The sequence below is a fragment of the Carcharodon carcharias genome, chromosome 9 (genome assembly GCF_017639515.1).
Source record: "Carcharodon carcharias isolate sCarCar2 chromosome 9, sCarCar2.pri, whole genome shotgun sequence".
NCBI lineage: Eukaryota > Metazoa > Chordata > Chondrichthyes > Lamniformes > Lamnidae > Carcharodon > Carcharodon carcharias.
In genome coordinates this window covers 72,914,483-72,939,719 of record NC_054475.1, presented here as the reverse complement: position 1 = coordinate 72,939,719, position 25,237 = coordinate 72,914,483, and the positions used below count along the sequence as shown (strand labels likewise).

Genomic DNA, 25,237 nt, shown 5'->3' with positions numbered 1-25,237 from the left:
CTCCCACCCACCGCTCTCCGTGATCAGAGACTCCCGTTCCCGGTGGCTCTGCTGGGACTAAAGAGCTGGGGGCCCTCTGATTGGCTGGCAGCTCTTGGAGGTGGGATATCCTGCTTCAGGGGCGTGGAAGCCATGACTAATTACCTGATAATCGCAAAATCTGGTTATGGCTTCCAGGACTGGCAGATCCAGGCTCGCCCTGACTTTTCAGGCTGTGTGCAGGGCCTCTACCTCCCTGTTAAACCTTGAACTCAAAGTCTAGGCTGAGGGAGTACAGCACTGTCCAAAGAGACGCTAAACTGAGGCCCCACCTGCCACCTCAGGCACTATTTTGAAGAAGAGCTTCTCCTTGGTGCCCTTGCAATTATTTATCCCTCAATGAACATAAAAACATCTGGTCATTATCATATTGCTGTTTGTTTGAGTTTGCTGCGCATAAATTGGTTGCCATGGTTTCTACATTATATCAGTACCTACACTTCAAAAGTACTTCATTGACTGTAGTGACTTGGGGCATCATGAAACATGCTATATAAATGAAACAAAAGCAGAAAATGCTGGAAAAACTCAGCAGATCTTGTAGCATCTGTGGAGAGAGAAACAGAGTTAACATTTCGAGTCCATATGACTCTGTTTCTCTCTCTACAGATTTCCAGCATCTGCAATATTTTGCTTTTATTTTATGTTATATAAACACTAGTCTTTCATGCAGAAGCAAGATACTGCCAATGCTGAAAATCAGAAATAAAAACAGAAAATGTTGGAAACACTCAGCAGGTCTGGCTGCACGTGTTGAGAGAGACAGAGTTAATGTTTCAAGTCAAAGGCTTTTCATCAGAACTGGGAAAAGTACAAAATGTAACGGGTTTTAAGACGGTCAAATGGGAGCAGGTGGAAAAAGAACAAAAGGGAAAGCCTGTGAGAGGGTGGAAGACAGGAAACATTAAACGACAGAAGATTTGGTTGGGCAGGGTGACAGGGAGTGATAATGGGACAAGTAAAGAAACAAAAGCTGTGACTAGAGATGTGAAAGACAGATCGATGAACGACTGCCGTCTGAAAAAAAAGAGAAAACAAGATTGAGGCTGAAACATGCAAAGGGAAGGAAACAAAGTGTGGGCAGAGATTAGAGTCCGAAATTGTTGCATTCAATTTTGAGTCCAGAAGGCTATGAAGTGCCTAATTGAAAAATGAGGTCTTTCATTGTTTACTTTCTATCTATACACTTGGAGTCTTTCTATGAAGAGCGTAAGGGTACATGTCATCCACTGAAGAATCTGGAAAGGCCGGAAATGTGGATGCCCTCTCCATCTACAGGGTAAAGCCTCATTAGGACGTTTCTTGGCTACCTCCTGCCTGGACAGTCTAGTCAGTGGGCAGTAGGGAACTGGAGAGCTGGAGGGAGGGGTAGACAGAACATTTATATAATGCCTTTCATGACTACCAGATGTCTCAAAGTGCTTCACAGCCAATGAAGTACTTTTGAAATGTAGTCACTGTTGGAATGTAGGAAAAGTGGCAGCCAATTTGCACACAGCAAGCTCCCACAAACAATACCGTGATGCTTTAAATACAACTGTCATGGATAATTGTGCTAAACGCATGCATTGTGCAGATCCTCAACATTGCATCTTAAAAAACAGTTCTATTCCACTGATATAAACTTATTCACTTCCAACCAAATATTATCATGGTAAATCGATAACTGAGTGTCTGAATGTGCTAAATAGCATTGAATATTGGCCAGATTTAGGCTGAGACAGCAGAGCTTTGAGTCTCCCCATCCCCAGCCTCAAATAGACTTGATGATGTTCCACAAGGAGACCTCACTTCAGCAAGGTCTGTCACTTACTACTCTGGTGATCGAAGAGCCAGAAAGCGCTCTTTAATGTCCAGTGTGATGTCTGCTGCTTTACAGTCAGGCAGCTTAATTTTTATCTGAAAAATAATTTCAAAAATACATATGAAAAGTTGCCAGTAGTATACTAAAACAATTCAACAAAAACTGCTAAATAATGTTAGCATTTTTGTTTCTATCTGCTTATTCCATTCATCACCCCTGTGCTCGTGACATTTCACCTACAGCTCAGCTATAATCAATGTGCCACTGTCATTAGCACTTAACTTGATTCCAATGAAGATGCTAAGGAAAATTTCAATTCTGGCCTTGATGAAGTCCTCACTGCCATCCCAAAATAAGGAAAGATCATCCTTCTGGAGAACTTCAATGCCTGGGTTGGCCCTGCCTTCAATATCTGTAGTGGAATCATTGGGAAAAACGGGGTGGGTGAAGCCAATTCAAATGGTGTTCCCCTGCTGACAGTGTGTTCAGCATGGCCTCGTCTTTTCCACCAGAAGGGTGGAAAACTACATGGAGGCATCCTAGATCAAAGCATTGGCACCTTCTGGATTATTTCATTGTTCGAGTCAAAGATCTAAGTGATGTCTGCATCACTCAATCTATCTGGGGGGTCTGATAGCTGCTGGACAGGTCATTGGCTTGTTCAATTGGTAATTATCATCAACCTAGCACCAAGACATCGCAAGGCCCAGAAGTTCAAGAGGAAGATGATCAATGTCTCAGCTGTTATGACACGGCAAATGATGTGTGCCAGGCGGATCAACTCCATGAGGGAAACTTGATCGCGCTATCACAATGGTTTTATAATTTGCATTTATTTCAAGATGTGTGCACTGAATTCAGAAGTAATAAGTCCACCAAGACTTTTAGAGATTTTTTTAAAAAACTAATAAAAATATTTACGAAAAGAAAAGATTTCAACTACATACATAAGACTACTAATATAATAACTCCTAAAATTCCTAACTAACCTGACTTCCAGTTATGTCCCCTTTAAGGCAACCATCCAAAATAGATTTTTAGATTTTAAACAGATCCAGCAAACTAACACAACACCCTGGAAATTCCAAATAACTTTTCTCCAGCTCTGGTTTCTGTAGATAGCAGGCTTATGCACAAATATGGAGGCTTCATTAAGGCTACTTCACATACTTCTATTAGATCTCACTATGCCTCCTCCTGACACATAGCTTCATTCTCCTTTGTATATGAGGAGGATTTTTCCCTCGTCGGGCGGGCTCAGCGGTTAGGAAGCCGACTGCCACTACGATCGGGGCCAGACCTGAGTTCACGCTGGCGGGTCAAATAAGACCCGCCCAGTGTGAAACGCAAGCGGCCTGTGGAGGGTGGGGTGGAGGAGGGCAAGCGTGAACTTGGTGTATGCGCGTGGGTGTGCACTTGAAAATCTCCTTGGGAGATGAACAGAGAGAGCTGCCTCAGGGAGATGAACATTTTTCAAAATAGAAATTAAAGATTTTAAAAATGTTATAAAACATCCCCTCATGTGACTTTATCACATGAGCAGAGGGATGTTATTAATTAAATTTGAAAATTTTAATTTTATTTTTGTTTGCTGGTGGAAACCTCATCTCCCCCTCCCCCCCACCTCACCCCCGTGGATGAGGTTTTCTAAAAAAATGCAAGTGACATAGGCATTGGGGCTGGACTGCTGCAAGAAGATGAAACTGGAATTGAGAATTGTTTCATGAAAGTTGAATGTACAACAGAGAAAAAAATTCAATGGTCAAAAAGAAAACTCTGGGTCTGGTGTTAGCTTTATAGCATTTTGAGATTTATGTTGCAAACAGTTCAGCAGAAACAATTGTTTATACAGACCAAAATCCTTTAAAATTTCTGGACAGATTTTGAGACTGAAGTGCAAGGGTGTTCAGATGGAGTTTATCACTACAATCATTTAATTTACAGAATATACATGTGGCTGGATTAGAAAATCTAATTACAGATGCATTGTCAAGAGTTTAAAGCTCAAAGGGAAATTGGACATTTAAAACTTGGACACTGGACTGAAATGACCTCTGTTGATACCAAAGATTTGTATATATATTATGTTAATCGTTAAACAGTTGTGACATGAAATTTGAACGCTGATCTGATTGTATTTCTTTTGGTAAACCATATCTTGTAAAAAATTTAGTCAAACTCTTCCACAATTCTCTTTGTTGTAATATTTCTCAAAGGTACCGCTTCAGGAAACCTTGTAGACGCATCCATTAGTGTCAGCAAGTACTGATTTCTAATTTTAGTCTTAGGGAGGGGTTCTACACAATTAATCATGACACTAGTAAATGGTTCCTCAAATATCTGAATTGGAATTAAAGGTGCCGGCTTAATCATTGCTTGTGGTTTCCCTATCACTGGACATGTATGACATGTTCTACAGAATCTGACTACATCTCCATGCTAATAAAAATATTTTTGTATTTTCACAGGTGTCTTGCTAATTCCTAAATGTCCCCTGTTGGAATTTCATGAGCTATCCTCAGTATCTCATTTCTATATCCAAATGCTATAACAATCTGATCCACTTCCATCCATTTTTCATCTGTTGAAACCTTATATGGTTGCCACTTTTTCATTAACACATTACCCTTAACGTAATAACATTCTGGAATGTACTCTGCCTCTGTTTCTGAATAAGCTGTCTGATATAACTGCTTTATTCGTGGATCCTTTTGTTGTAACTCTACCAACTGCCTTGACCTAAACACTTTAGCCACATTCCCTTCTATTCTCTCTTCCTCAACAATCTTATCAAAGACAGTGTCAGCTAATTGAACTTCAACACTTTTTCCCTGCCTTTTAACTTCCTCTACTTCCTGTTTCATCCTGTAAGCTTATGATCTTGTTACCACTCAATCTGGAAACAATCCAGCATGCTCTTTCTGCAACACTTCTGTTGGGAACACCTCTACAGACTGCTCAACTACCATAGGCATCACCCACATCTATGACCCAGCTATATCATTACCTAAAATAAATTGAAACTGCAATGGGCAATTTTTCCACTACTCCAACAATCACCTCACCTGTTTTCCACTTATTCTTTAACTTTACCTTCACAACAGAATAGGTTTATCATCTCCATGAACCCCACTTATTATAAGATCATAAGACTATAAGACATAGGAACAGAAATTAGGCCATTCGGCCCATCGAGTCTGCTCCGCCATTCAATCATGGCTGATAAGTTTCTCAATCCCATTGTCCCGCCTTCTCCCCGTAACCTTTGATCCCCTTACCATTCAAGAACCTATCTATTTCGGTCTTAAGTACACTCAATGACCTGGCCTCTATAGCCTTCTGTGGCAATTAATTCCATAGATTCACCACTCTCTGGCTAAAGAAGTTTCTCATCTCTGTTCTAAAAGGACTTCCCTTTACTCTAAGGCTGTGTCCTCGGATCCTATTCTCTCCTATTAATGGAAACATCTTTCCCATGTCCACTCTATCCAGGCCTTTCAGTATTCTGTAAGTTTCAATCAGCTCCCCCCTCATCCTTCCTTCTGCAGCCTCCCCGTCTCCTCAATATTATCTGTCCCTCCACCTATCTTTGTATCATCTGCAAACTTAGCCAGAATGGCCTCAGTTCCTTCATCTAGATCATTAATGTATAACGTGAAAAGTTGTGGTCCCAACACAGACCCCTGCGGAACTCCACTAGTCACCGGCCGCCATCCTGAGAAGGACCCCCTTATCCTCACTCTCTGCGTCCTGCCAGACAGTCAATCTTCTATCCATGCTAGTACCTTGCCTCTAACACCATGGGCTCTTATCTTACTGAGCAGCCTCCCGTGCGGCACCTTGTCAAAGGCATTCTGGAAATCCAAGTAGATAACATCCATTGGCTCTCCTTTGTCTAACCTACTCGTTACCTCCTCAAAGAATTCTAACAGATTTTCCAGGCATGACTTCCCCTTGATGAAACCATGCTGACTTTGCCCTATATTACCATGCACTTCCAAGTATTCTGAAATCTCATCCTTAATAATGGACTTTAAAATCTTACCAATGACCGAGGTCAGGCTAATTATTAATTAATAATTAATTATCACCTGTTCCTGCAATACTCCCTCTGAACAAGAAGTAACATTAAGGACTGACTAGCCCCTGTGTATCTTAAAATTTTAATATCTTTACCTGCTGCACCCTGTACACATGGAAAGACTGCCCCTTTACATACAAAATCTTAACCTTTTTGCAACCTGCTCTTCAAAACTCCCTTGGGTAAATTGTGAACATATTCCCACTTCTTTACCTATCACTGATTCTTCCTGCTTTACCTGTACAAAAACACTGGTTTTTCCTGTGCCTGTACCTCAGAAACCATAGCACTTTTACTTTCAGAGCTTTTCGGCATCCCAATAATTGCAACAGATTTTCCTTGTAATTTCCAAAACATTGATTTTGTGTACCCAACATGACCGTATCCACCAGTCAAAATTACTTTGTTTTACTCTCTCAAACTCAATATAACTTTACCCAGGCTGTTTCCTTAAATTCCTAAATTTACGCCCATATGCCTCAGGAACCAACTCATATGCACCCAAAATAGCCTTTTTTAATGCATCATAATCTACTGACACTTCTTCTGACAATGAAGCATAAACCTCATGAGTCCTTCCCACTAACCTAGGCTGTAAAAACAAGGTCCAGTTTTTTTGTGGCCATTTCATCTGTTTAGCTAACTTCTCAAATGAAATAAAGAACACCTCCACATTTCTTTCTTCAAACTTCGGAAAAGCTTGCACAAATTTAAACATGTCCCCACTGGGCTTTAGGTTGACGGTTTTTTCATCGTCAGAACCTTCCTCAGCATCTGAGGTCTCTTTCCTGAAGACCAGCTTTTCATGTTGGTACTCTCTGACTCTTTCCTTCTCCCTCTCCTCCATTGCTAACCTCTCCCTCTGGAGATCAAGTTTTCACATTTCCATTTCTCTTTGAAATACTCTCTCTTTTTCCCTTTCTTTTACTGCTGCCTCTATTTAAAGTGTTTCAGTTTTTAAAATTCATTCACAGGATGTGGGCTTCGCAGCCTGGCCCAGCATTTATTACCCATCCCTAATTGCCCTTGAGAAGGTGGTGGTGAGCTACCTTGTTGAACCACTGCAGTCCATGTGGTGTAGGTACACCCACAGTACTGTTAGGGAGGGATTTTGACCCAGAGACAGTGAAGGAACGGCAATACATATCCAAGTCAGGATGGTGAGTGACTTGGAGTGGAATTCCCAGGTGGTGATGTTCCCATCTATTTCCTGCCCTTGTCATTCTAGACGGTAGTGGTTGTGAGTTTGGAAGATGCTGTTGAAAAAGCCTTGGTGAATTCCTGCAGTGCATCTTGTAGATCGTACACACTGCTGCTACCGTGCATTGATAGTGGAGGGAGTGAATGTTTGTGGATGGGGTGCCAATCAAGTGGGCTGCTTTGACCTGGACGGTGCCAAGCTTTTTGAGTGTTGTGGGAGCTGCACTCATCCAGGTAAGTGGGGAGTATTCCATCTCACTCCTGACTTGTACCTTCTAGACAGGCTTTGGGGAGTCAGGAGGTGAGTTACTCATTACATGACTCATAGCCTCTGACTTGCTCTTGTAGCCACAGTATTTATATGGCTAGTCCAGTTCAGTTTCTGGATGTTGATAGTGAGGAATTCATTGATGGTAATGCCATTGAACATCTGGGGCAATGGCTAGATTCTCTCTTGTTGGAGAGGGTAATTGCCTGACAGTTGTGTGGCGCGAATGTTTCTTGCCACTTGTCAGTCCAAGCCTGGATATTGTCCAGGTCTTGCTGCATTTGGACATGGACTGCTTCAGTATCTGAGGAGTCACGAATAGTGCTGAACATAGTGCAATCATCAGTGAACATCCCCACTTCTGACCTTATGATGGAAGGAAGATCATTGATGAAGCAGCTGAAGATGGTTGGGCCTCGGACACTACCCTGAGGAACTCCTGCAGTGATGTCCTGGAGCTGAGATGACTGACCTCCAACAACCACAGCCATCTTCATGACACAGCCCTAAAGCAGCCTGAGTGAAGGCAGTAATTCCAAGTGCAGCTCACAACCAATCTGGAAAATCTTTGCACATCCAACTCAATTCCAGAACATTGGGATCAAATAAAGTCAGCTGTACCAGACTCCTGTGTCCTGACCATTAACTTCAAGCACTGTTGTGACCAGGACTGATTGGATGAAAGCAAAAAATGAGCAGCCTCCATTTTTAAATCCAAGGTTGCAAGTCAAGAAGACACCATTTCAACAGATCAAGGCTGACGCCCAAAGACAAATCCAGAACATGAAGGACATGTGGTGGGAAGAGAACGCCCGAAAGATCCAACAGTATGATAATCGTCATGACACGCAAAATTGTTTTGAAGCCATCAGGGCCATCTACCCGACTAAGGTCAAATGGACAAAATCCCCTTCACTTCCAGAATGGTGTTTCTTTTCTTAATGATGATAATGTCATCCATCAATGCTAGAAAGAACATTTTAAACAACTCCTCAGCTGTGAATCCACAGTGCAGCTGATGCTGTCCAGGCTATCCTTCAGTACCCTGTGGTACAATCCATGGGTGAACCACCATCAATAGGAGAGTGCAATAAGCAATGAAACAGATGAAAAACAACAAACATCGGGGCCTTTGGCCCCGATGGCATTTCAGCTAAGATCTTCAAAGCTGGTAGACTTATGTTGATATCAAGATTACATTCACTTATCCTATGGTTTTGGGAGAAAAAGAAAGTCCCCACCACAACTTCAGGGCTGTAACAATTGTAACAATCTTCAAGAAAAGAAAAGAATCACGTTGTGGAAACGATTGAGGTATTTCCTTCTTGTCCAGAGCAGGGAAAATCCTGACACACATTCTTCTGAATCGTCTCCTTCCTGTGGCTGAGGAAATCCTCCTAGAGACACCATGTGGCTTTAGAACTTCCAGAGAAAACTCTGACATGGTCTTTTGTGCCAGACAAACCCCAGAAAAATGTTGAGAACACCATGAACTCTTCATTTCACTCATGAACCTAACCAAAACATTTGACTCAGTAAATCACACGGCTCTGTGGATTATGTTTCAGAGATTTGGATGTCCAAGAAACTTCAACACAATCCTGCAATTCCTTCTTGATATTATGATTGCAACTGTCTTGAGTGGGAGATCTGAAACAGGCACCCTCAAATTCCAGACTGGAGTGAACCAAGACTGTGTGATAGCCCCCATACTATTTACAATCTACCTGACAGTGGCGTTTCAGCTCATCAAAGATCAGCTGTCCTCTGGTGTCAGTACTTAATACTGCCTAGATGGAAAACTATTTAACCTCAATCACCTCCACGGCAAAACAAAACTGACCACCATAGACATACATGATCTACAGTTTGTGGATGACTGCAATGTCATTGCCCACTCTGCACCAGAGTTGCAAACCATTCTCAATCTCCTCAATTCTGAGTACAAGAAAGCCAGCCTTTCTTTGAATGTTTCCAAAACAAAACTCATATATTAACCCACACTAGTCAGCCAAATATTCCACCTCTCATATATGTCCGAGGAGAGGCTCTGGAATATGTTGAGCACTTCCCATACCTTGGCAGCCACCTTTCTCAAAAGACTACCGTTGAGTGGAGATCCAACACTGGATCAGCTGTGCCAGCTCAGTCTTCTACAAACTACAGCAGTGATTATTTGACAACAAAGGCCTCTGCAAATCAACAAAGTCCTAGAGTGCAGAGCACTTGTCATTACCATGCTCCTGTACTGTAATGAGACCTGGACTCTGTATCAGCGACACATAGGAAGGATAGGGAAAGTCTGCCTGCAATTCTGGATTCAATGAGCGGACCGTTGACCAAATGCTAGTGTCCTTGAGGCCAACTCCACAAGCATTCAGGCAAAATTTCAAAATCAACTTCAATGGACTGGACGCTGTGCCCGGATGGCCAAAAACCATCTCCCCTACCAGGTCTTATTTTCTGAACTCTCAAATGGTCTAGGCAAGGACAAAGAAAACACTTCAGAGACACTCTGAAGCTCTCTTTGAAGTGTGGCAGCATTGACATTAATGATGGGAAGGAGCTTGCTACCACTTGTTCAGAATGGTGACAACTTATTCCATCAAGCTGCATGATGTTTTGAGTTACGATGTCATAATGACGAGGCAGAGTGACAGCAGAGAAAGACAGAAGAGGAAGCAAATCCTGCATTCCAGATCCAACTGCCTCATGGTACTTCCTGTCCCATGAGTCCAAAGATCTGTGGGTCGAGAATTGGACCAACTGATCTTGGACAGGTAAAATGGTAAGGGAGCTATAATTGACCTTAGAGTACCTATGTAAGGTAAAAGGTAAAAATGTGCTGAACATTGTGCAATCGTTAGCGAATATCCCCACTTCTGACCTTATGATGGAACTAAGCTCATTGATGTAACAGCTGAAGATGGTTGGGCCCTGAGGAACTCCTGCAGTGATGTCCTGGAACTGAGATGATTGACCTCCAACAACTACAGCCATCTTACTTTGTGCTAGGTATGACTCCAACCAGCGGAGAGTTTTCCCCCTGATTCCATTGACTCCAGTTTTGCTAGGGCTCCTTGATGCTATACTCGGTCAAATGCTGCCTTGATGTCAAAGACAGCCACTCTCACCTCACCTCGGGAGTTCAGCTCTTTTGTCCATGTTTGAACACAGGCTGTATTCAGGTCAGGAGCTGAGTGGCCCCTACAGAACCCAAACTGAACATCAGTGAGCAGGTTATTGCTAAACAAGTGCTACTTGATAGCACTGTTGATGACCCTTTCCATCACATTACTGGTGATCGATAGGGGTGGTAATTGGCTGGGTTGGATTTGTCTTGCTTTTTGTGTACAGGATATACCTGGGCAATTTTCTACATAGCCAGGTAGATGCCAGTGTTGTAGCTATACTCGAACAGCTTGGCTAGGGGCATGGCATGTGAATCACCTTAATTTGGATTTTGAAACTCATCAAGTTCCAAAACAGTTTCTCAAATTAATGCAATTGGGATGCTGACTCTATAATATATCACGTATTGGACTAGACTTCCCTATCAATAAGTGATAGGGTTTGATCACATTTCTCTGGTGGATAGATAGTTTATTGAAATATCACAGTAAAGACTCAAGGTTCATAGTCCAGGACAGTACCAAGAATGTAGTCATTTAGGTGATATCAAGCTCACGTTTTGCAAGACCAAAGACTATACAACGAGGGAGAATCTGTTGCCATCTCTTCACCACTATACTTTTCCCGTTCACATTTACCAAATAGGTGGTGATCCATCACTCTTCTGTTGAAGTTATAGTGGTGACAAACAGGGACACTGTTGCTGTAGTTTAATCTGTTAGCGAAAGAAGATCAATGCCCCAGCATTAATGGTAATAGTTACTCACCATCATGTCTTCACAACAGGCTGTGGATCCATCCTTTCTGCTCATCCCCAGAAACACATCCTCTGTGCCAACTTGCTGTTTGAACAAAATCTCATACCTAAAGACAACAGGAACCAGTAACTCATTCAAATACCGATGTAAATGAAAACAAAGTGCAGAGTGCAAGAAAAATCGAATTATAGATTCACTCTTCCAATACACACAGCTGCCCAAATGAAGGCAATCTTGATTATAATTGATAAAGAATGAGCTCAACATATAAAGAGGATTGTTAAAATAAAGCTCTTGTGCAAAGAGATAACAGACATGTGGAATATTTTGTCACAAGTGGCTAAATTCTAAGGTAGTATTCAAAAACTGAATGTACAGTTCAACGCAGAGATTATAACGTGGTCACTATTACTAAGACAGGGCTGCAAAATAGTCAGGAGTGGAATTGGATATAACAGGTTCAAAGGTCTACAGGAAAGATGGGAAATTTGGTAGAAAGGGAGGAGCAGGCTTGCTGATTAAGGATTAAATTACTGCTATGATAAGAGAGGATCTAAACAATAGGTAAGTAGATAGTGGAGACTTTATGGTTAGAGCAAAGAAATAGAAGAGGATTTAAGACTGGAATTGAAGTTGTAGGCTCCCTGGTAGGAAACTGAATTGGCAAATTGCACAAAGGAAGAGATTAGCCAAGCAAGTCTTAAGGGGCATTTTAACTTTCGTATCTATTGGCAAAAGCAAACTAACATTTATTAATATGGAAGCTAATGTGTTGAGTTTGTCCAGGATAGTTTTCTGTAACAATATGTCCTAGAGCCAATAAGTGGCCAGGCTATATTCAATTTTATGGTAAGCAATGAGTGAGATTTAGTTAACAACCTAGTGGTGCATGAACATTTATCTAATAGTAATCATAATAGGGTTGACGGTTCAAAGCTATGTTTGAAAGGAAGAAACCTGAAACAGCTACTTAGATGCAAGTTTTAAGTAAGGCTGACCTTAATGGGTGAGTCAGAGACTGTCAACGATAAATGAGGAATCTATTAATGAGTAAAATGATTGATTATCAGCTGGAGATGCTCAAGAAAGAATTTAATGTGAAACAGAACTAGTTTATATCCCGAAGGGGAAAGAGTGCTACTTGTTAGAAAACAACCATGGACAACTAATGAGGTATGAGACAACATGAAAGTAAAAGAGAAACAACATACAAGGTTATAAAAAATAGCACAGATCCTAGCAAAACGGCAAGATACAAAGAACAACAGTGGTGACAAAACAGATAGTAAGAGCTCCCAAAAGTGAGTATGAGAAAAAGCTTACAAGGGATATCAAAATCAACACTAAACATTTTTACAATGTATTAGGATAGAGGCCAGTTATGAATAATGTGAGCTACTTACAAACTGAAAACGGTAATGCCATAAATGAAAGTAAGGAAATAGCAGACATGTTGAATAACTTACTTTGTGACAGTTTTTACAGTAAAGAATAGCAAGCCAAACATTCCAAGGAAACTAATATTGAATAATGGGCAGAGTCTCTCTAAAATTAATGTAAACAAATTAACAGTAATGAAGAAAAGAATGGCTTTAAAGAGAATGCATCCCAGATGGTATTTATCCAAAGGTTTTAAAGGGAGTGATGAAAACATTGAAGATGTCCGAACCACTGTCTTCCAAATGATTCAGGTATCATTCCTACAGACTGGAATATTGCACATGCCCCTCTGCTTTTTAGAAAAGATGAGAGGGAAACCTGGGAATTAGAGACTTAACGCCTGGTGTCAGGAAATTACTAGCGTCTATGATTAAGGAAAGAAGGTGGAATTTTCCATTTTGGAGACTAAGTGCGGTGGCGGCTGGGTTCTGTGCTGTGTTTCCCGCTGCGTGGAGTGGCAGGAACTTGTGCCAAATTTCAAACTCAGAAGCCAATTAATTTTGTATCAGCAAATAGCTCTCTGAATCACATGGCAGGGTGGGAACCGATTGTCCGCCTGCTGAGGTCGAAGTTCTGGGCACCATATTTAAATGCCACCCGAACACACATATTCACTCTCTCCAACCCAGCTATGTGCAGGAAATATTTCGAGATGGCTGCACCCAAGGAAAAAGCTGCACCGAGGTTCAGTAATGACTCCTGTGAAGCCCTCATCTGCAGAGTTCTCTAACGGCGGGATTTCCTCCATCCGAGGAATGGCTCCATGTGGCCTGCCAGCTTCACCCTGCTGGCCTGGGAGGCTGCTGCATGGGAAGTCAGCTAGTCAGGCACCCACCTGAGAAATACCATCCAGTGTAAGAAGAGGATAAATGATCTCATCCACTCCACCAGGGTAAGTCAACCTTCAGCTCACTGCAATCTCACTCTCACAATGACATCATGCATTCAAAGGATTACACTGCTCAGGGACCTCACACAACACTAGTGAGGGACACATCAGTACTGATTGTTTTTTTACGCAGAGGGTAGTGAGTGTCTGGAATTCGCTGCCAGAGGAGGTGGTGGAAACAGGTATGGTAGTGGTGTTTAAGAGGCAGCTTGACAAATACTTGAATAGGATGGGAATAGAGGGATATGGACCCTGGAAGTGCAAAATGTTTTAGCTGACAGGCAATATGATCGGCACAGGCTTGGAGGGCCGAAGGGTCTATTCCTGTGCTGTACTTTTCTTTGTTCTTTGTCTCACAGACACTTTAACATCACCAACATTTCATCTATCATGCTGCAAAAACTCCATCCTCAGCCCTTACTAGGGAGGGCTCAGCACACACAGTAGGCATGCTTGCTTCCCGACCTCTCCTTCATCCCTTCTCATCACATTCCATCCCTTTGTCTTCATGCAGGCCAAGCTTGCGCACATCAAGAGGAAGAGATCCCAGACTGGAGAAGGGAGGGGCGACATACAGGAGCTCTCCAAGTTTGAGGAGGATGCTGCCAAGTTGGTGGGCGAGGACAGAGATCGATCCTATGGGAAAGGTGAGATTAGCCTCTCTCAGCAAGCCAGTATCAATGAGTGCTCCATGAGTTGATCACATCCTGACATTCACAATGAGTGACACGCAATGTTGTATTCAGACTGTTTATGAACTAAATCTCCCCTCTTTTACAAGCAGCAGCAGGTCCAGACAGACCAGCACAGCCAAAATAGCCCCAGCACCCAGGCCAATTCAGAGTAGGATGATGAGGAGCCACTTGAAGAATATGCATCACTGCATTCACCTGCGCCTTCCACCCGCACAGAGACACACACCCCGGTAGGTCATAGTTCTAGATTAGGCTCGGGATCACGTTCTGATGAACACCTCACTGACACATCTCCACAGCAGTCGGAGGAAATGACAGCCCAGGTCTCTGGCTCTCAGAGGAATGCTGGGGATCAGGCACCCACTGAGTCCGTGTCAGGTGATGAGCCTCTGGAAATAGCCATTTCACACATGCTGGAGATGCAAAGAAGGCAACAGAAAATTAGGTAAGATTGTGAGAAGCAGTCACAGACTAGAGCAAAGGATGGAGGAGTCTGTCCACATTCTCTCTGGTATCATGACGCTGACTTGCAAGTGCCTCGAGGTGACCACGGGAAGGGTGATGGCTGCCTTGGAGACCTTGGTCCAGCAGATCCTGCTGGATTTGAGCTCGGACCGGCACTCCATCGCTATAGACATTGGTGGGATCTATCAGTGGCTAGGTGAGGGGGTGGCAGTGCACCTTGACCTTCCTCCAGGAGCACCTTCTCCTCAGGGAGTCAGGCAGAAGTCTCAGGTACTCATAGGTAGGACGACCATTGCTGGAGACCTTGGGGCCATCCACCCAGGTGACTCCGAGAATGTCCAGACAATCCCAATCCCTGTGACCTTATCACCTCCAGCTGTACAGGCCAGGGAGGATGCATTTGTCCCACAGCAGGAGACCCAAAGCAGGCTGGGGCCCTCCAGAGGATGCCTGCCAAAGTCTCCAAAGACAGCAAGGGGTAGCAGTGAGCAGGTTGCCTTCACCTCTACTGTGGGAGTTGGGAATTCACCAAGATGTAGCAGTAGGATTAGAAAAATTAAGAAACTTTGACATCACTCTAGGTCCCAGGTGTTCAGTCACTCTATACATTTATAAATACATTTGTTGTTCATGTGAATGGTCTCGTCATTTGAAAGCGCCGTGTATATACATCTATGTGCCCTCTTATTGAGAGGGTGAGCCACAGTCCATCTCAGTGAGCCTCACATTCATGTGATGTGTAGTTGAGTCATGATAGTTACTCAACCCTTGTGTTATGTCAGGGAGATGTGTCAAATTCTTTACTGGAAGTGTTTGCAAAATGCTTTAGTAACTTCTACTCCTTACAAGGCAAGATGAAGTTGTGTGTGCTCAATAGCCTTGGGGGGGGTTAGCTATAATTGTTTCTCAAAATGAGATGGCAGTCTTCATTGAAAGTGCCAAAGGGCAAGACCTGCAGCCGTGATGGTCTCTCTAACCATGTGTGTGTCTCAGTGTCTGCCAAAAGTTCCTTATTAAAGTAGTGACGACTGCATCAGGTCCTTTGACACAGCCTTTGCACTATCATACCGACTTTCACTTCCCAGAGGGCATGGATACAGGGTTCGCCAGTGACCTTTCCAAAGATTAGGGCCTGGTGAATCATGAGGGTTGACGGTGCAAGTCCGAATGCTGAACTTGACCTTGATATCATTGGTTGTAAAGCCCTTTTAATCCACTGGTATGGCACTATGGGTCAGAAGGAATGTGGCCATTTCCCAATGCCTGCACCTGATTCCTCCTGGAATCTTGTGGCTATCAGTGTGGTTAAAATCACCCATGATTATTGCTATCCCTTTACCACAAGCAGCCAATATTTCTTCTTGCATACCTTGTCTTACATTGTGGTTACTGTTAGGGGCTTGTAGACCACTCGCACTCGTGATCTCTTTCCCCTTCAATTCCTCATCTCCACCCAAACCAATTCTACACCCTGATCTCCAGAACCAAGGTCATCTCTAACTGTTGCACCAATGCCATCCTTGATCAATAGCGGTATTCCTCCAACTTTTACCTAACTTCCTATTCTTCTTGAATGCCATATACCCCTCAACATTCAACATGACAACTCAACATGACAAGGAACCAATCCTTGTCACTCTGCAGCCATGTCTCCGTAATGGCTCTCAGATCATTTTTATTTACTTCAATGTGTGCTATCAATTCATTTACTTTGTTATGAATGCTACACACATTCAGATACAGAGCCTTTAGTTTTATCTTTTTGTTATCTTTGTAGCATCTAGTGTTGACTACTGATGTATTCTGAGGTTTTATCTCTCTGTCCCTTCCTGCTATTCTCTGACCCCTCATTTCCCATATTACTATTATGCTCTCCTGCCTTAAATTTACCTCTTCATTTATTACATCTACCCAAGCCTGATCCCTCACCCCCATTGTTTAATTTAAAGACCTCTCTATTTCCCTAGCTATGCAATTCACAAGAACACTCGTCCCAGCAGGGTTCAGGTGTAGACCGTCCCAATGGTACTTTCCCCAGTACTGGTGCCAGTGCCCCACAAACCAGAACCCACTCTCCCACACCAGTCTTTGTGCCACACATTTATTTCTCTAATCTTATTTGCCCTGTGCCAATTTTCATGTGGCTCAGGTAATAGTCCAGAGATCATTACGTTTGAAATTCTGCTTCTTAATTTGGTACCTAGGTTCTCATACTGACTATGCAGAACCTCCTTCCTTGTCCTGCCTATGTCATTGGTAACTACATGGACCATGACAACGAGATCCTCCCCCTCCCACTGCAAGTTCCTCTCCAGCCCTGAACAGATGTCCCGAACCTTGGCACCAAGCAGGCAACATAGCCTTGCTGCACAGAACAGTGTCTAAAGACATCCAGAAACTAATTGCTCCCTCTGGTAGAGACAATGGGATTTAATGGGAGATGAGCATCATCTCATCAAGAAATTCTGTGAGCAATGCCCAGACAGATTTATGAATGTTTCCCACCTGGAATATACAAAGAAGGCGTTAAAAGTGAGCTGAAAACCTGCCCTGGTGTTTGTCTGTTGGTGGGTGTTCTGAGAGAGAGCAAGTGCTGGAAGTTTGACTCAGAAGTAACAGCCACACGCAAATTGCCATTTTGCAGTTATCCTGATCTCTCTCTCTCTCGACCAAATTCAACACTACTGGAATCTCAAAACTGACTATTCATCTGCCAGGGCCAACTCTACTGGAACTTCTAATCCGACTATTCGTCTGCCGGAGTCAATTCTACTGGAATCTCGAATCGCAATGGCTACAACTCTCAATCACCTACTCCCCATGAGCCAAGAACTGTTCCATATACCTTTTTTATATATACTTCAAGCTAAATTCTTACTTTTAATCTGTATGACTGTATATGCATGGGTTTTATCCTTTCTTGCCTTTAGTAGTTAATAAACTTACTCTTACATTTAACTCGAGAAAGTCTGATCAAATTGGATCCTTCAAAACCAGAACGATTGGGCCTGGGAGAAAGGTGTCCGCAAAAGGGATCCTTTTTAGATTAAATCTTGTTGCAATCAACAGAGGAGGAAGGGTGGCTAAGTAAAGACAGGGAGCCAGTTCATCTCTCCTCACCCAGGGCATAACAATTTGGGGGTGTCCCAGCCAGCCAATGACAAATTGAAGGGTCTCACCTGGATTAACAACTTTGGGGAACCTCATCTGGGTGTGAGTCATAACACAGGACCTACCAGGGCAATTTTCCACATAGCCGGGTAGATGTCAGTGTTGTAGCTGTACTGGAACGGCTTGGCTAGGGACGCGGCAAGCTCTGGAGCAAAGTATTATTGCCAGAATATCATCAGGGCCCATAGCCTTTGCACTATCCAGTTCTTTCAGCCATTTCTTGATATCACGTGGAGTAAACCGAATTGGCTGAAGACTGGCATCTGTGATGCTGGGGACCTCCGGAGGAGGATGGATCATCACTCAGTACTTCTGGTTGAAGATTGTTGCAAATTCTTCAGCTTTATCTTTTGCACTGATGTGCTGGGCTTCCTCATCATTGAGGATGGGGATATTTGTGGAGCCTTCTCTTCTAGTGAGTTGTTTAATTGTCCATCACCATTCACGAAGGCAGAGCTTGGATCTGATTTGTTGGTTGTGGAATCGCTTAGCTCTGTCTATCGCTTGCTGCTTATGCTGTTTGGCACACAATTAGTCCTGTGTTGCAGCTTTACCAGACTGACACCTTATTTTTAGGTATGCCTGGTGCTGCTCCTGACATGCCCTCCTTCACTCTTCATTGAACCAGGGTTGATCCCCTGTTTTGGTGGTAATGGTAGAGTGGGGGATATGCCAGGCCTTGAGGTTACAGATTGTGTTCGAGTACAATTCTGCTGCTGATGGCCCACTGTGCCTCATAGATGCCCTGTCTTGAGTTGCAAGATTTGTTTGAAATCTATCCCATTTAGCAAGGCGGTAATGGCACACCACACAATTGAAGGTGTCCTCAATGTGAAGGTGGGACTTCATCTCCACAAGGATTGTGTAGTGGTTATTCCTACTGATACTGTCATGGACAGATGCATCTGCAGCAGACAGGTTGGTGAGGATGAGGTCAAGTATGTTTTCCCTCTTGTTGGTTCCCTCACCACCTGCTGCAGACCCAATCTAGCAGCTATATCCTTTAGGACTTGGTCAGCTTGGCCATTAGCGGTACTACCGAGACACTCTTGGTCATGGACACTGAAAGTCCCCACCCGGAATACATTATGCGCCCTTGCCACCCTCAGTGCTTCCTCCAAGAGGTGTTCAACATGGAGGAGTACTGAATCTGAAGGGAGGAGGGGTGGGAGGTGGGGGGGGGGGGAAACGGTACATGGTAATCAGCTGGAGGTTTCCTTGCCCATGTTTGACCTGATGCCACGAGGCTTCATGGGTCGATGTGAGGACTCCCAGGGCAATTCACTCATGACTCTATACCACTGTGCCGCCACCTCTGCTGGGTATGTCCTGCCGGTGGGACAGGACATACCCAGGGATCATGATGGTGGTGTCTGGGACATTATTTGTAAGGTATAATTCTGTGAGGTTGACTTTGTCAGGCTGTTGCTTGACTAGTCTTGAGACAGCTCTCCCAATTTTGGCACAAGCCTCCAGATATTCATAAGGAGGACTTTGTAGGGTCAACAAGGCTGAGATTACCATTGTCGCTTCCGGTGCCTAAGTCAATGCTGGGTGTTCCATCTGGTTTCAAATACAAAGATAGGTGGCATTGTATGCCGTACAGATGGAAGCATAAAATTACAGAGATATTAATACATTAGGTGAATGGGCAAAACTTTGGCAAATGGATTTCAACAGAAGCAAATCTGAGATTTTCATTTTGGTTCTAAAAAGGATAGATCAGTGTATTTTCTAAATGGTGAAAAGCTAGATGCAATGGAGGTTCAAAAAGACTTGGAGGTCCAGGTACACAGGTCATTAAAATGACATGAATAGGCATAAAAATAATCAAAAGTCTAATGGCATGCTGGCTTTTATAACACAAGTGTTTCGAGGTCAGGCATGTCACAATCCCTGGCCTTGTCAGCAACGCTCACATTCCAAATTAAAAAGTACTGTGTCCAGATCTGAGCACCACACCTTAGGAAGGAAATATTGGCTTTGCAGGGTGTTCAGCGTAGACTTCCTAGAATGTTACCTGGATACTAAAGGTTAAATTACAGGACAGATCGAAAGAATTAGAAGACTGGTTGGCATCAGTGGTGGCAGAGTGGAGATTGGAGGAAGGAAGGTAAGGGGAGTCAAACAAAAAAGTTATCCTGGCTGAGAGGATTGTTTCCATGAGGGATGGAATGGGTTTCATTGAAGAGATAGGGGTGGTACAGGAGGGATGGAAGGAATGAGATGGGAATGGTATGAGAGAGATGGTATGGGAAAGATAGAATGGCATGAGAACGGGATGGCATAGGAAGGGTGAATGAGATGACGGCATTGACTAAGTGTGGCAAAATGGCAGGGACAATTATTTCATACAAATTATTATTTGAAAGCCATTCTCGGGGCTTACAGTGAAGGGCAGAATTTTGTGCCCTTCCCCATGGTGAATTTGCTGGTGGGGTAGAAATTTAATCAGGCAGGAGGTGGCAGGTGTGGATCCTGTTACCAGCCTGATTAACTCTGGGGAGGGAAGGTCCATGGAGGGTCGCCAATTGATATTAAATCAGCAATAGGGTGGGGCTCAAAATGTGGGAAACTCCTTGGAGGAGTTTGGGTGGGGGGTGAGTGCTGGCGGGAAGGAAAGCCCCATGCTTAAAGGCACTCAGTGCCTGATCAAGGGACCCAGTAACAAGAGGGCAGTGTCTGCTTACAGCCAATTCTCTGCACTTGCTGCCCACTACGAAAAACAGTAAAAACTGGGAAATAAGAATACTGGTCCGAACTGGTCTTGTATACCTTAAAATGGAACACCAGTAAAAACTGGGAAATAAGGGTACTAGTCTGAACGGTTTTTTCCTACTAGGCGTCACCCTCCCCCACCGCTGCCCTCCAACCCCCTTCCCAGGACCTGCTTCCCACCATCACTCACCTGTGCCCTGGGTCCCTTCTTGATCAGAGGCCCGGGTGGGTGTAGTATCAGCAGCAGCCATTGCCTTTTTGGTGGTGCTGCTGGTGGGTGGGACTTCCGCCCCAGTGTCCTTGATCCCAGGGGGAAGCCCACCACCGGCGTGTTAAGTACCTGAGTGGCACAAAATGCAGTGGATCTTCCCAGAAGAGGCAACATGGGGCTTTTGCTGGCTCTCCACCGTGACCCTCATCAACTCTACAAAATTTGGCGCGAAGCTTCACTAAATATGAATGAAAACGTTTTAGAAAAGCTGTCAAGTGAATTAAAAGAATACATCAGAATTGATTTGGGGATGGCAAGAGTTGGATGGGGATGGCATGGGAGAGATGGAAGGAATGGGATGGGAATGGCATGAGAAGAGTGAATGAGACAAAGGAATTGGTTAAGTGTAGCAAAATGGTGTGGACAATTATTTGATACAACTTATTATTTGAAAGCTACTCTTCATACTAAAATTTAAAATTCACTGGATTGGAATGTAAACGTTTTCAAAAAGTTGTCAAATGAATTAAGAGAATTAAAAAAAATATAAAAACAAAAAACTGTGGATGCTGGAAATCCAAAACAAAAACAGAATTACCTGGAAAAACTCAGCAGGTCTGGCAGCATCGGCGGAGAAGAAAAGAGTTGACGTTTCGAGTCCTCATGACCCTTCAACAGAACTGAGTGAATCTTAGGAAAGGGGTGAAATATAAGCTGGTTTAAGGTGTGGTGGTGGGGCGGGGGGTGGGTGGGGGGGGGGGGGGGGTGCTGCGGGGAGAGGAGAAGTTGGGGAGGTGGTGTGGTTGTAGGGACAAAGCAAGCAGTGATAGGAGCAGATAATCAAAAGATGTCAGACAAAAGAACAAATGAACACAGGCATTGAAGGTGGTGATATTATCTAAACGAATGTGCTAATTAAGAATGGATGGTAGGGCACTCAAGGTACAGCTCCAGTGGGGGTGGGGTGGAAAGGCTAGCAGGGCATAAAAGATTTAAAAATAATGGAAATAGGTGGGAAAAGAAAAATCTATATAATTTATTGGAAAAAAAAAAAGGAAGGGGGAAGAAACAGAAAGGGGATGGGGATGGAGGAGGGAGCTCAAGACCTAAAGTTGTTGAATTCAATATTCAGTCCAGAAGGCTGTAAAGTGCCTAGTTGGAAGATGAGGTGCTGTTCCTCCAGTTTGCATTGGGCTTCACTGGAACAATGCAGCAAGCCAAGGACAGACATGTGGGCAAGAGAGCAGGGTGGAGTGTTAAAATGGCAAGCGACAGGGAGGTTTGGGTCATTCTTGCAGACAGACCGCAGGTGTTCTGCAAAGCGGTCGCCCAGTTTACGTTTGGTCTCTCCAATGTAGAGGAGACCACATTGGGAGCAACGAATGCAGTAGACTAAGTTGGGGGAAATGCAAGTGAAATGCTGCTTCACTTGAAAGGATTGTTTGGGCCCTTGGACAGTGAGGAGAGAGGAAGTGAAGGGGCAGGTGTTGCATCTTTTGCGTGGGCATGGGGAGGTGCCATAGGCAGGGGTTGAGGAGTAGGGGCTGATGGAGGAGTGGACCAGCGTGTCCCGGAGGGAACGATCCCTACGGAATGCCGCCGGGGGGGTGAAGGGAAGATGTGTTTGATGGTGGCATCATGCTGGAGTTGGTGGAAATGGTGGAGGATGATCCTTTGAATGCGGAGGCTGGTGGGGTTATAAGTGAGGACAAGGGGGACCCTATCATGTTTCTGGGAGGGAGGAGAAGGCGTGAGGGCAGATGCGCGGGAGATGGGCCGGACACGGTTGAGGGCCCTGTCAACGACCGTGGGTGGAAATCCTCGGTTAAGGAAGAAGGAAAACATGTCAGAGGAACTGTTTTTGAAGGTAGCATCATCAGAACAGATGCGACAGAGGCGAAGGAACTGAGAGAATGGAATGGAGTCCTTACAGGAAGCGGGGTGTGAGGAGCTGTAGTCGAGGTAGCTGTGGGAGTTGGTAGGCTTGTAATGGATATTGGTGGACAGTCTATCACCAGAGATTGAGACAGCGAGGTCAAGGAAGGGACGGGAAGGGAAGTGTCAGAGATGGATGATGTGAAAATGATGGAGGGGTGGAGATTGGAAGCAAAATTAATAAAATTTTTCCAAGTCCCGACGAGAGCATGAAACAGCACCGAAGTAATCATCGATGTACCAGAGAAAGAGTTGTGGAAGGGGGCCGGAGTAGGACTGGAACAAGGAATGTTCCACATATCCCATAAAGAGACAGGCATAGCTGGGAATTAAAAGAATATATCAGTATTGATTTTAGAGTTGTAGATGATAACTCTATACTGCCCAGAGTTTCTCGACAGTTTAACTCAATGGGCATGCTGCTACATAAATCTAGACTCAAGGTAAGGTGAGCTATAACGTTGCTATGAGATTTGAATTCTAAATAAGAACTTTGTTGTTATGAAACTTTTTTTTTCGATGACAGATGCTGAAATTATAACAGGCAGATGGGCGTTTACTTCAAAACATTGAGCCCATCATGTGTAATCCTGCCTTTCCAACTCAAGAAGAAGCAGTTCCCAATTAGACTTTCAGGCTCTATGACTTACAAGGCCAAACTCTTGACAAGTTGGTATTTATATTCCTATTTTTACACATGGAGGGAGTGAGAAATTTTGATTCTGTTAAAGTTTTGTTTTGCAAGTCTTGGCTAGTTTAAAAAATTAAGGAGTGATTTGATCAAAGTTTTCAAGATATTAAGTAGAACTGACAGGGTAGATAGAGAGAAACTACTTGCACTGCTTGGAGAATCTAGGACCAGGGGATACAGCCCAAAAATTACAGCCAGACCTTTCAGAAGTGAAATTAGGAAACACTTCTATGTGCAAAAGGTCATAGAAGTGTGGAACTCATAGCCAATGATGCTGAGTCAATTACTAATGTTAAATCCAAGATTGATAGATTTCTGTTAGCCCAAAGGTATAAGGGAAAATGTGGTAAAGGCAAAGTATATGGCGTCGGCCATGGTCTCATTAAATGGCAGAATTGGCTCAAGGAGCTAAATGGTCAACTCCTGTTCCTATGTTTCAACATACTGGAAAAGTGACTGAAAGGATAATATGAAATATATATAAGAACAGTCGCTTGGTAGAACAAAACTTGAATATTAGTGAAAAGAGAATGTTGCCGAAGCTTTCCAGCTTGTACTCATTAGGTATAGTATATCTATAGGAAGAGAGCAGGGAATGGAAGAGAACATGTTAGGATACTGTGAGATTATTTAAAGAAGAAAAAACAAGAGAAAAGGTTTCAGGATATTAAGCAGATGTGGAAATGATGATCCATTTCAAGAATATTAGTTATAGTCCTTTGGTAGTATAGAACTTGAGTATTGCTTAAAAAGGACATTTTGTCAAAAATTTTTTGTCTTGCACTCATGAGGATAATCACAAGAATACCAATGTTATACAAACATATGAACAAGGAGCAGGAATGGCACATTTAGCTCCTCGTGTCCGCTCTGAAGGGTTCTCAAAATTCCCACATTTTTCATGTCATCAACAAGGATATGACTTTTGGACTTTTACCTGAAACCAGACAACGAGAGAAGACAAAATATGCATTCTTCCCCTTAAAACAATCAACCCAGAGAAAGACTTCATCTTACACAAAAATAAAGCCCATCAAAATCTTACATAAGTAATCGCTACTAACTACTAAGGCAGGAAGGCGACAATCAAGGCAATTATGTGAACCCACCAATATTCCACATATACAATGACTTTCAGTTCAAAACTAGTCGCGGGGACAGGAAGACAACGATAAACATCATGCGAGCCCATTAAAAACGAGACAATGATCACCTGGGGAAGCCTACCAAAATCAAACAAAGAACTAACCTTGATTTGAATTGAGATAAGAAATTAGAAAAAAACAGTATAATTGGGCAGAGATCTGAAGTTAGCAGTTTTTGGTCAGTGAGCAGTTTGGAGCAATTGTAGCTGAGCCAAGCGGAGGGAGGAGATCTGGAGGTTTGCAGGTCTGCAGGCAACATCACGGCGAGAGGCACGGGGTGGCAGGCTCAACTGAAGACAACAAGGCCGCAACCGCATCCCTCCACGAAGATTGACCACCCACGACCACGCCCTCCACCCAACTGAAGAACCTTTGCAGATTCCACAGACCAGGACCACGTGGGGACGGCAGGCCCCAGAGGACACAAAGAGTGTACCCCAAAACTGCAACCAGCTTACCTGGCTGGATTTTGAACAATCAAGGAACCCTGGTTGGTGAGCATGATCCCTGACCTCTCCTAGTTCAATTTAGTTAGGTTTCAAGAGTGGGAGACAAGGGTAAGGGGATTAGTAGCGTGATTTTCCCTCATTATGCT

The 25,237-nt window shown here is 43.6% G+C and overlaps 1 protein-coding gene across 1 annotated transcript in view; it reads right to left on the bottom strand.

Annotated features, from left to right (window-relative positions):
• The window catches only part of dnaaf6 (dynein axonemal assembly factor 6), a 67,168-nt gene that overhangs the window by 5,751 nt on the left and 36,180 nt on the right, over window positions 1-25,237 (bottom strand). The window contains exons 4-5 of the mRNA XM_041195930.1: window positions 11,292-11,388; window positions 1,853-1,938 (exon numbers count right to left, since the gene is read on the bottom strand). Coding sequence (XP_041051864.1) covers window positions 1,853-1,938; window positions 11,292-11,388 — 183 coding nt within the window. The remainder of the gene's footprint in view (window positions 1-1,852; window positions 1,939-11,291; window positions 11,389-25,237) is intronic.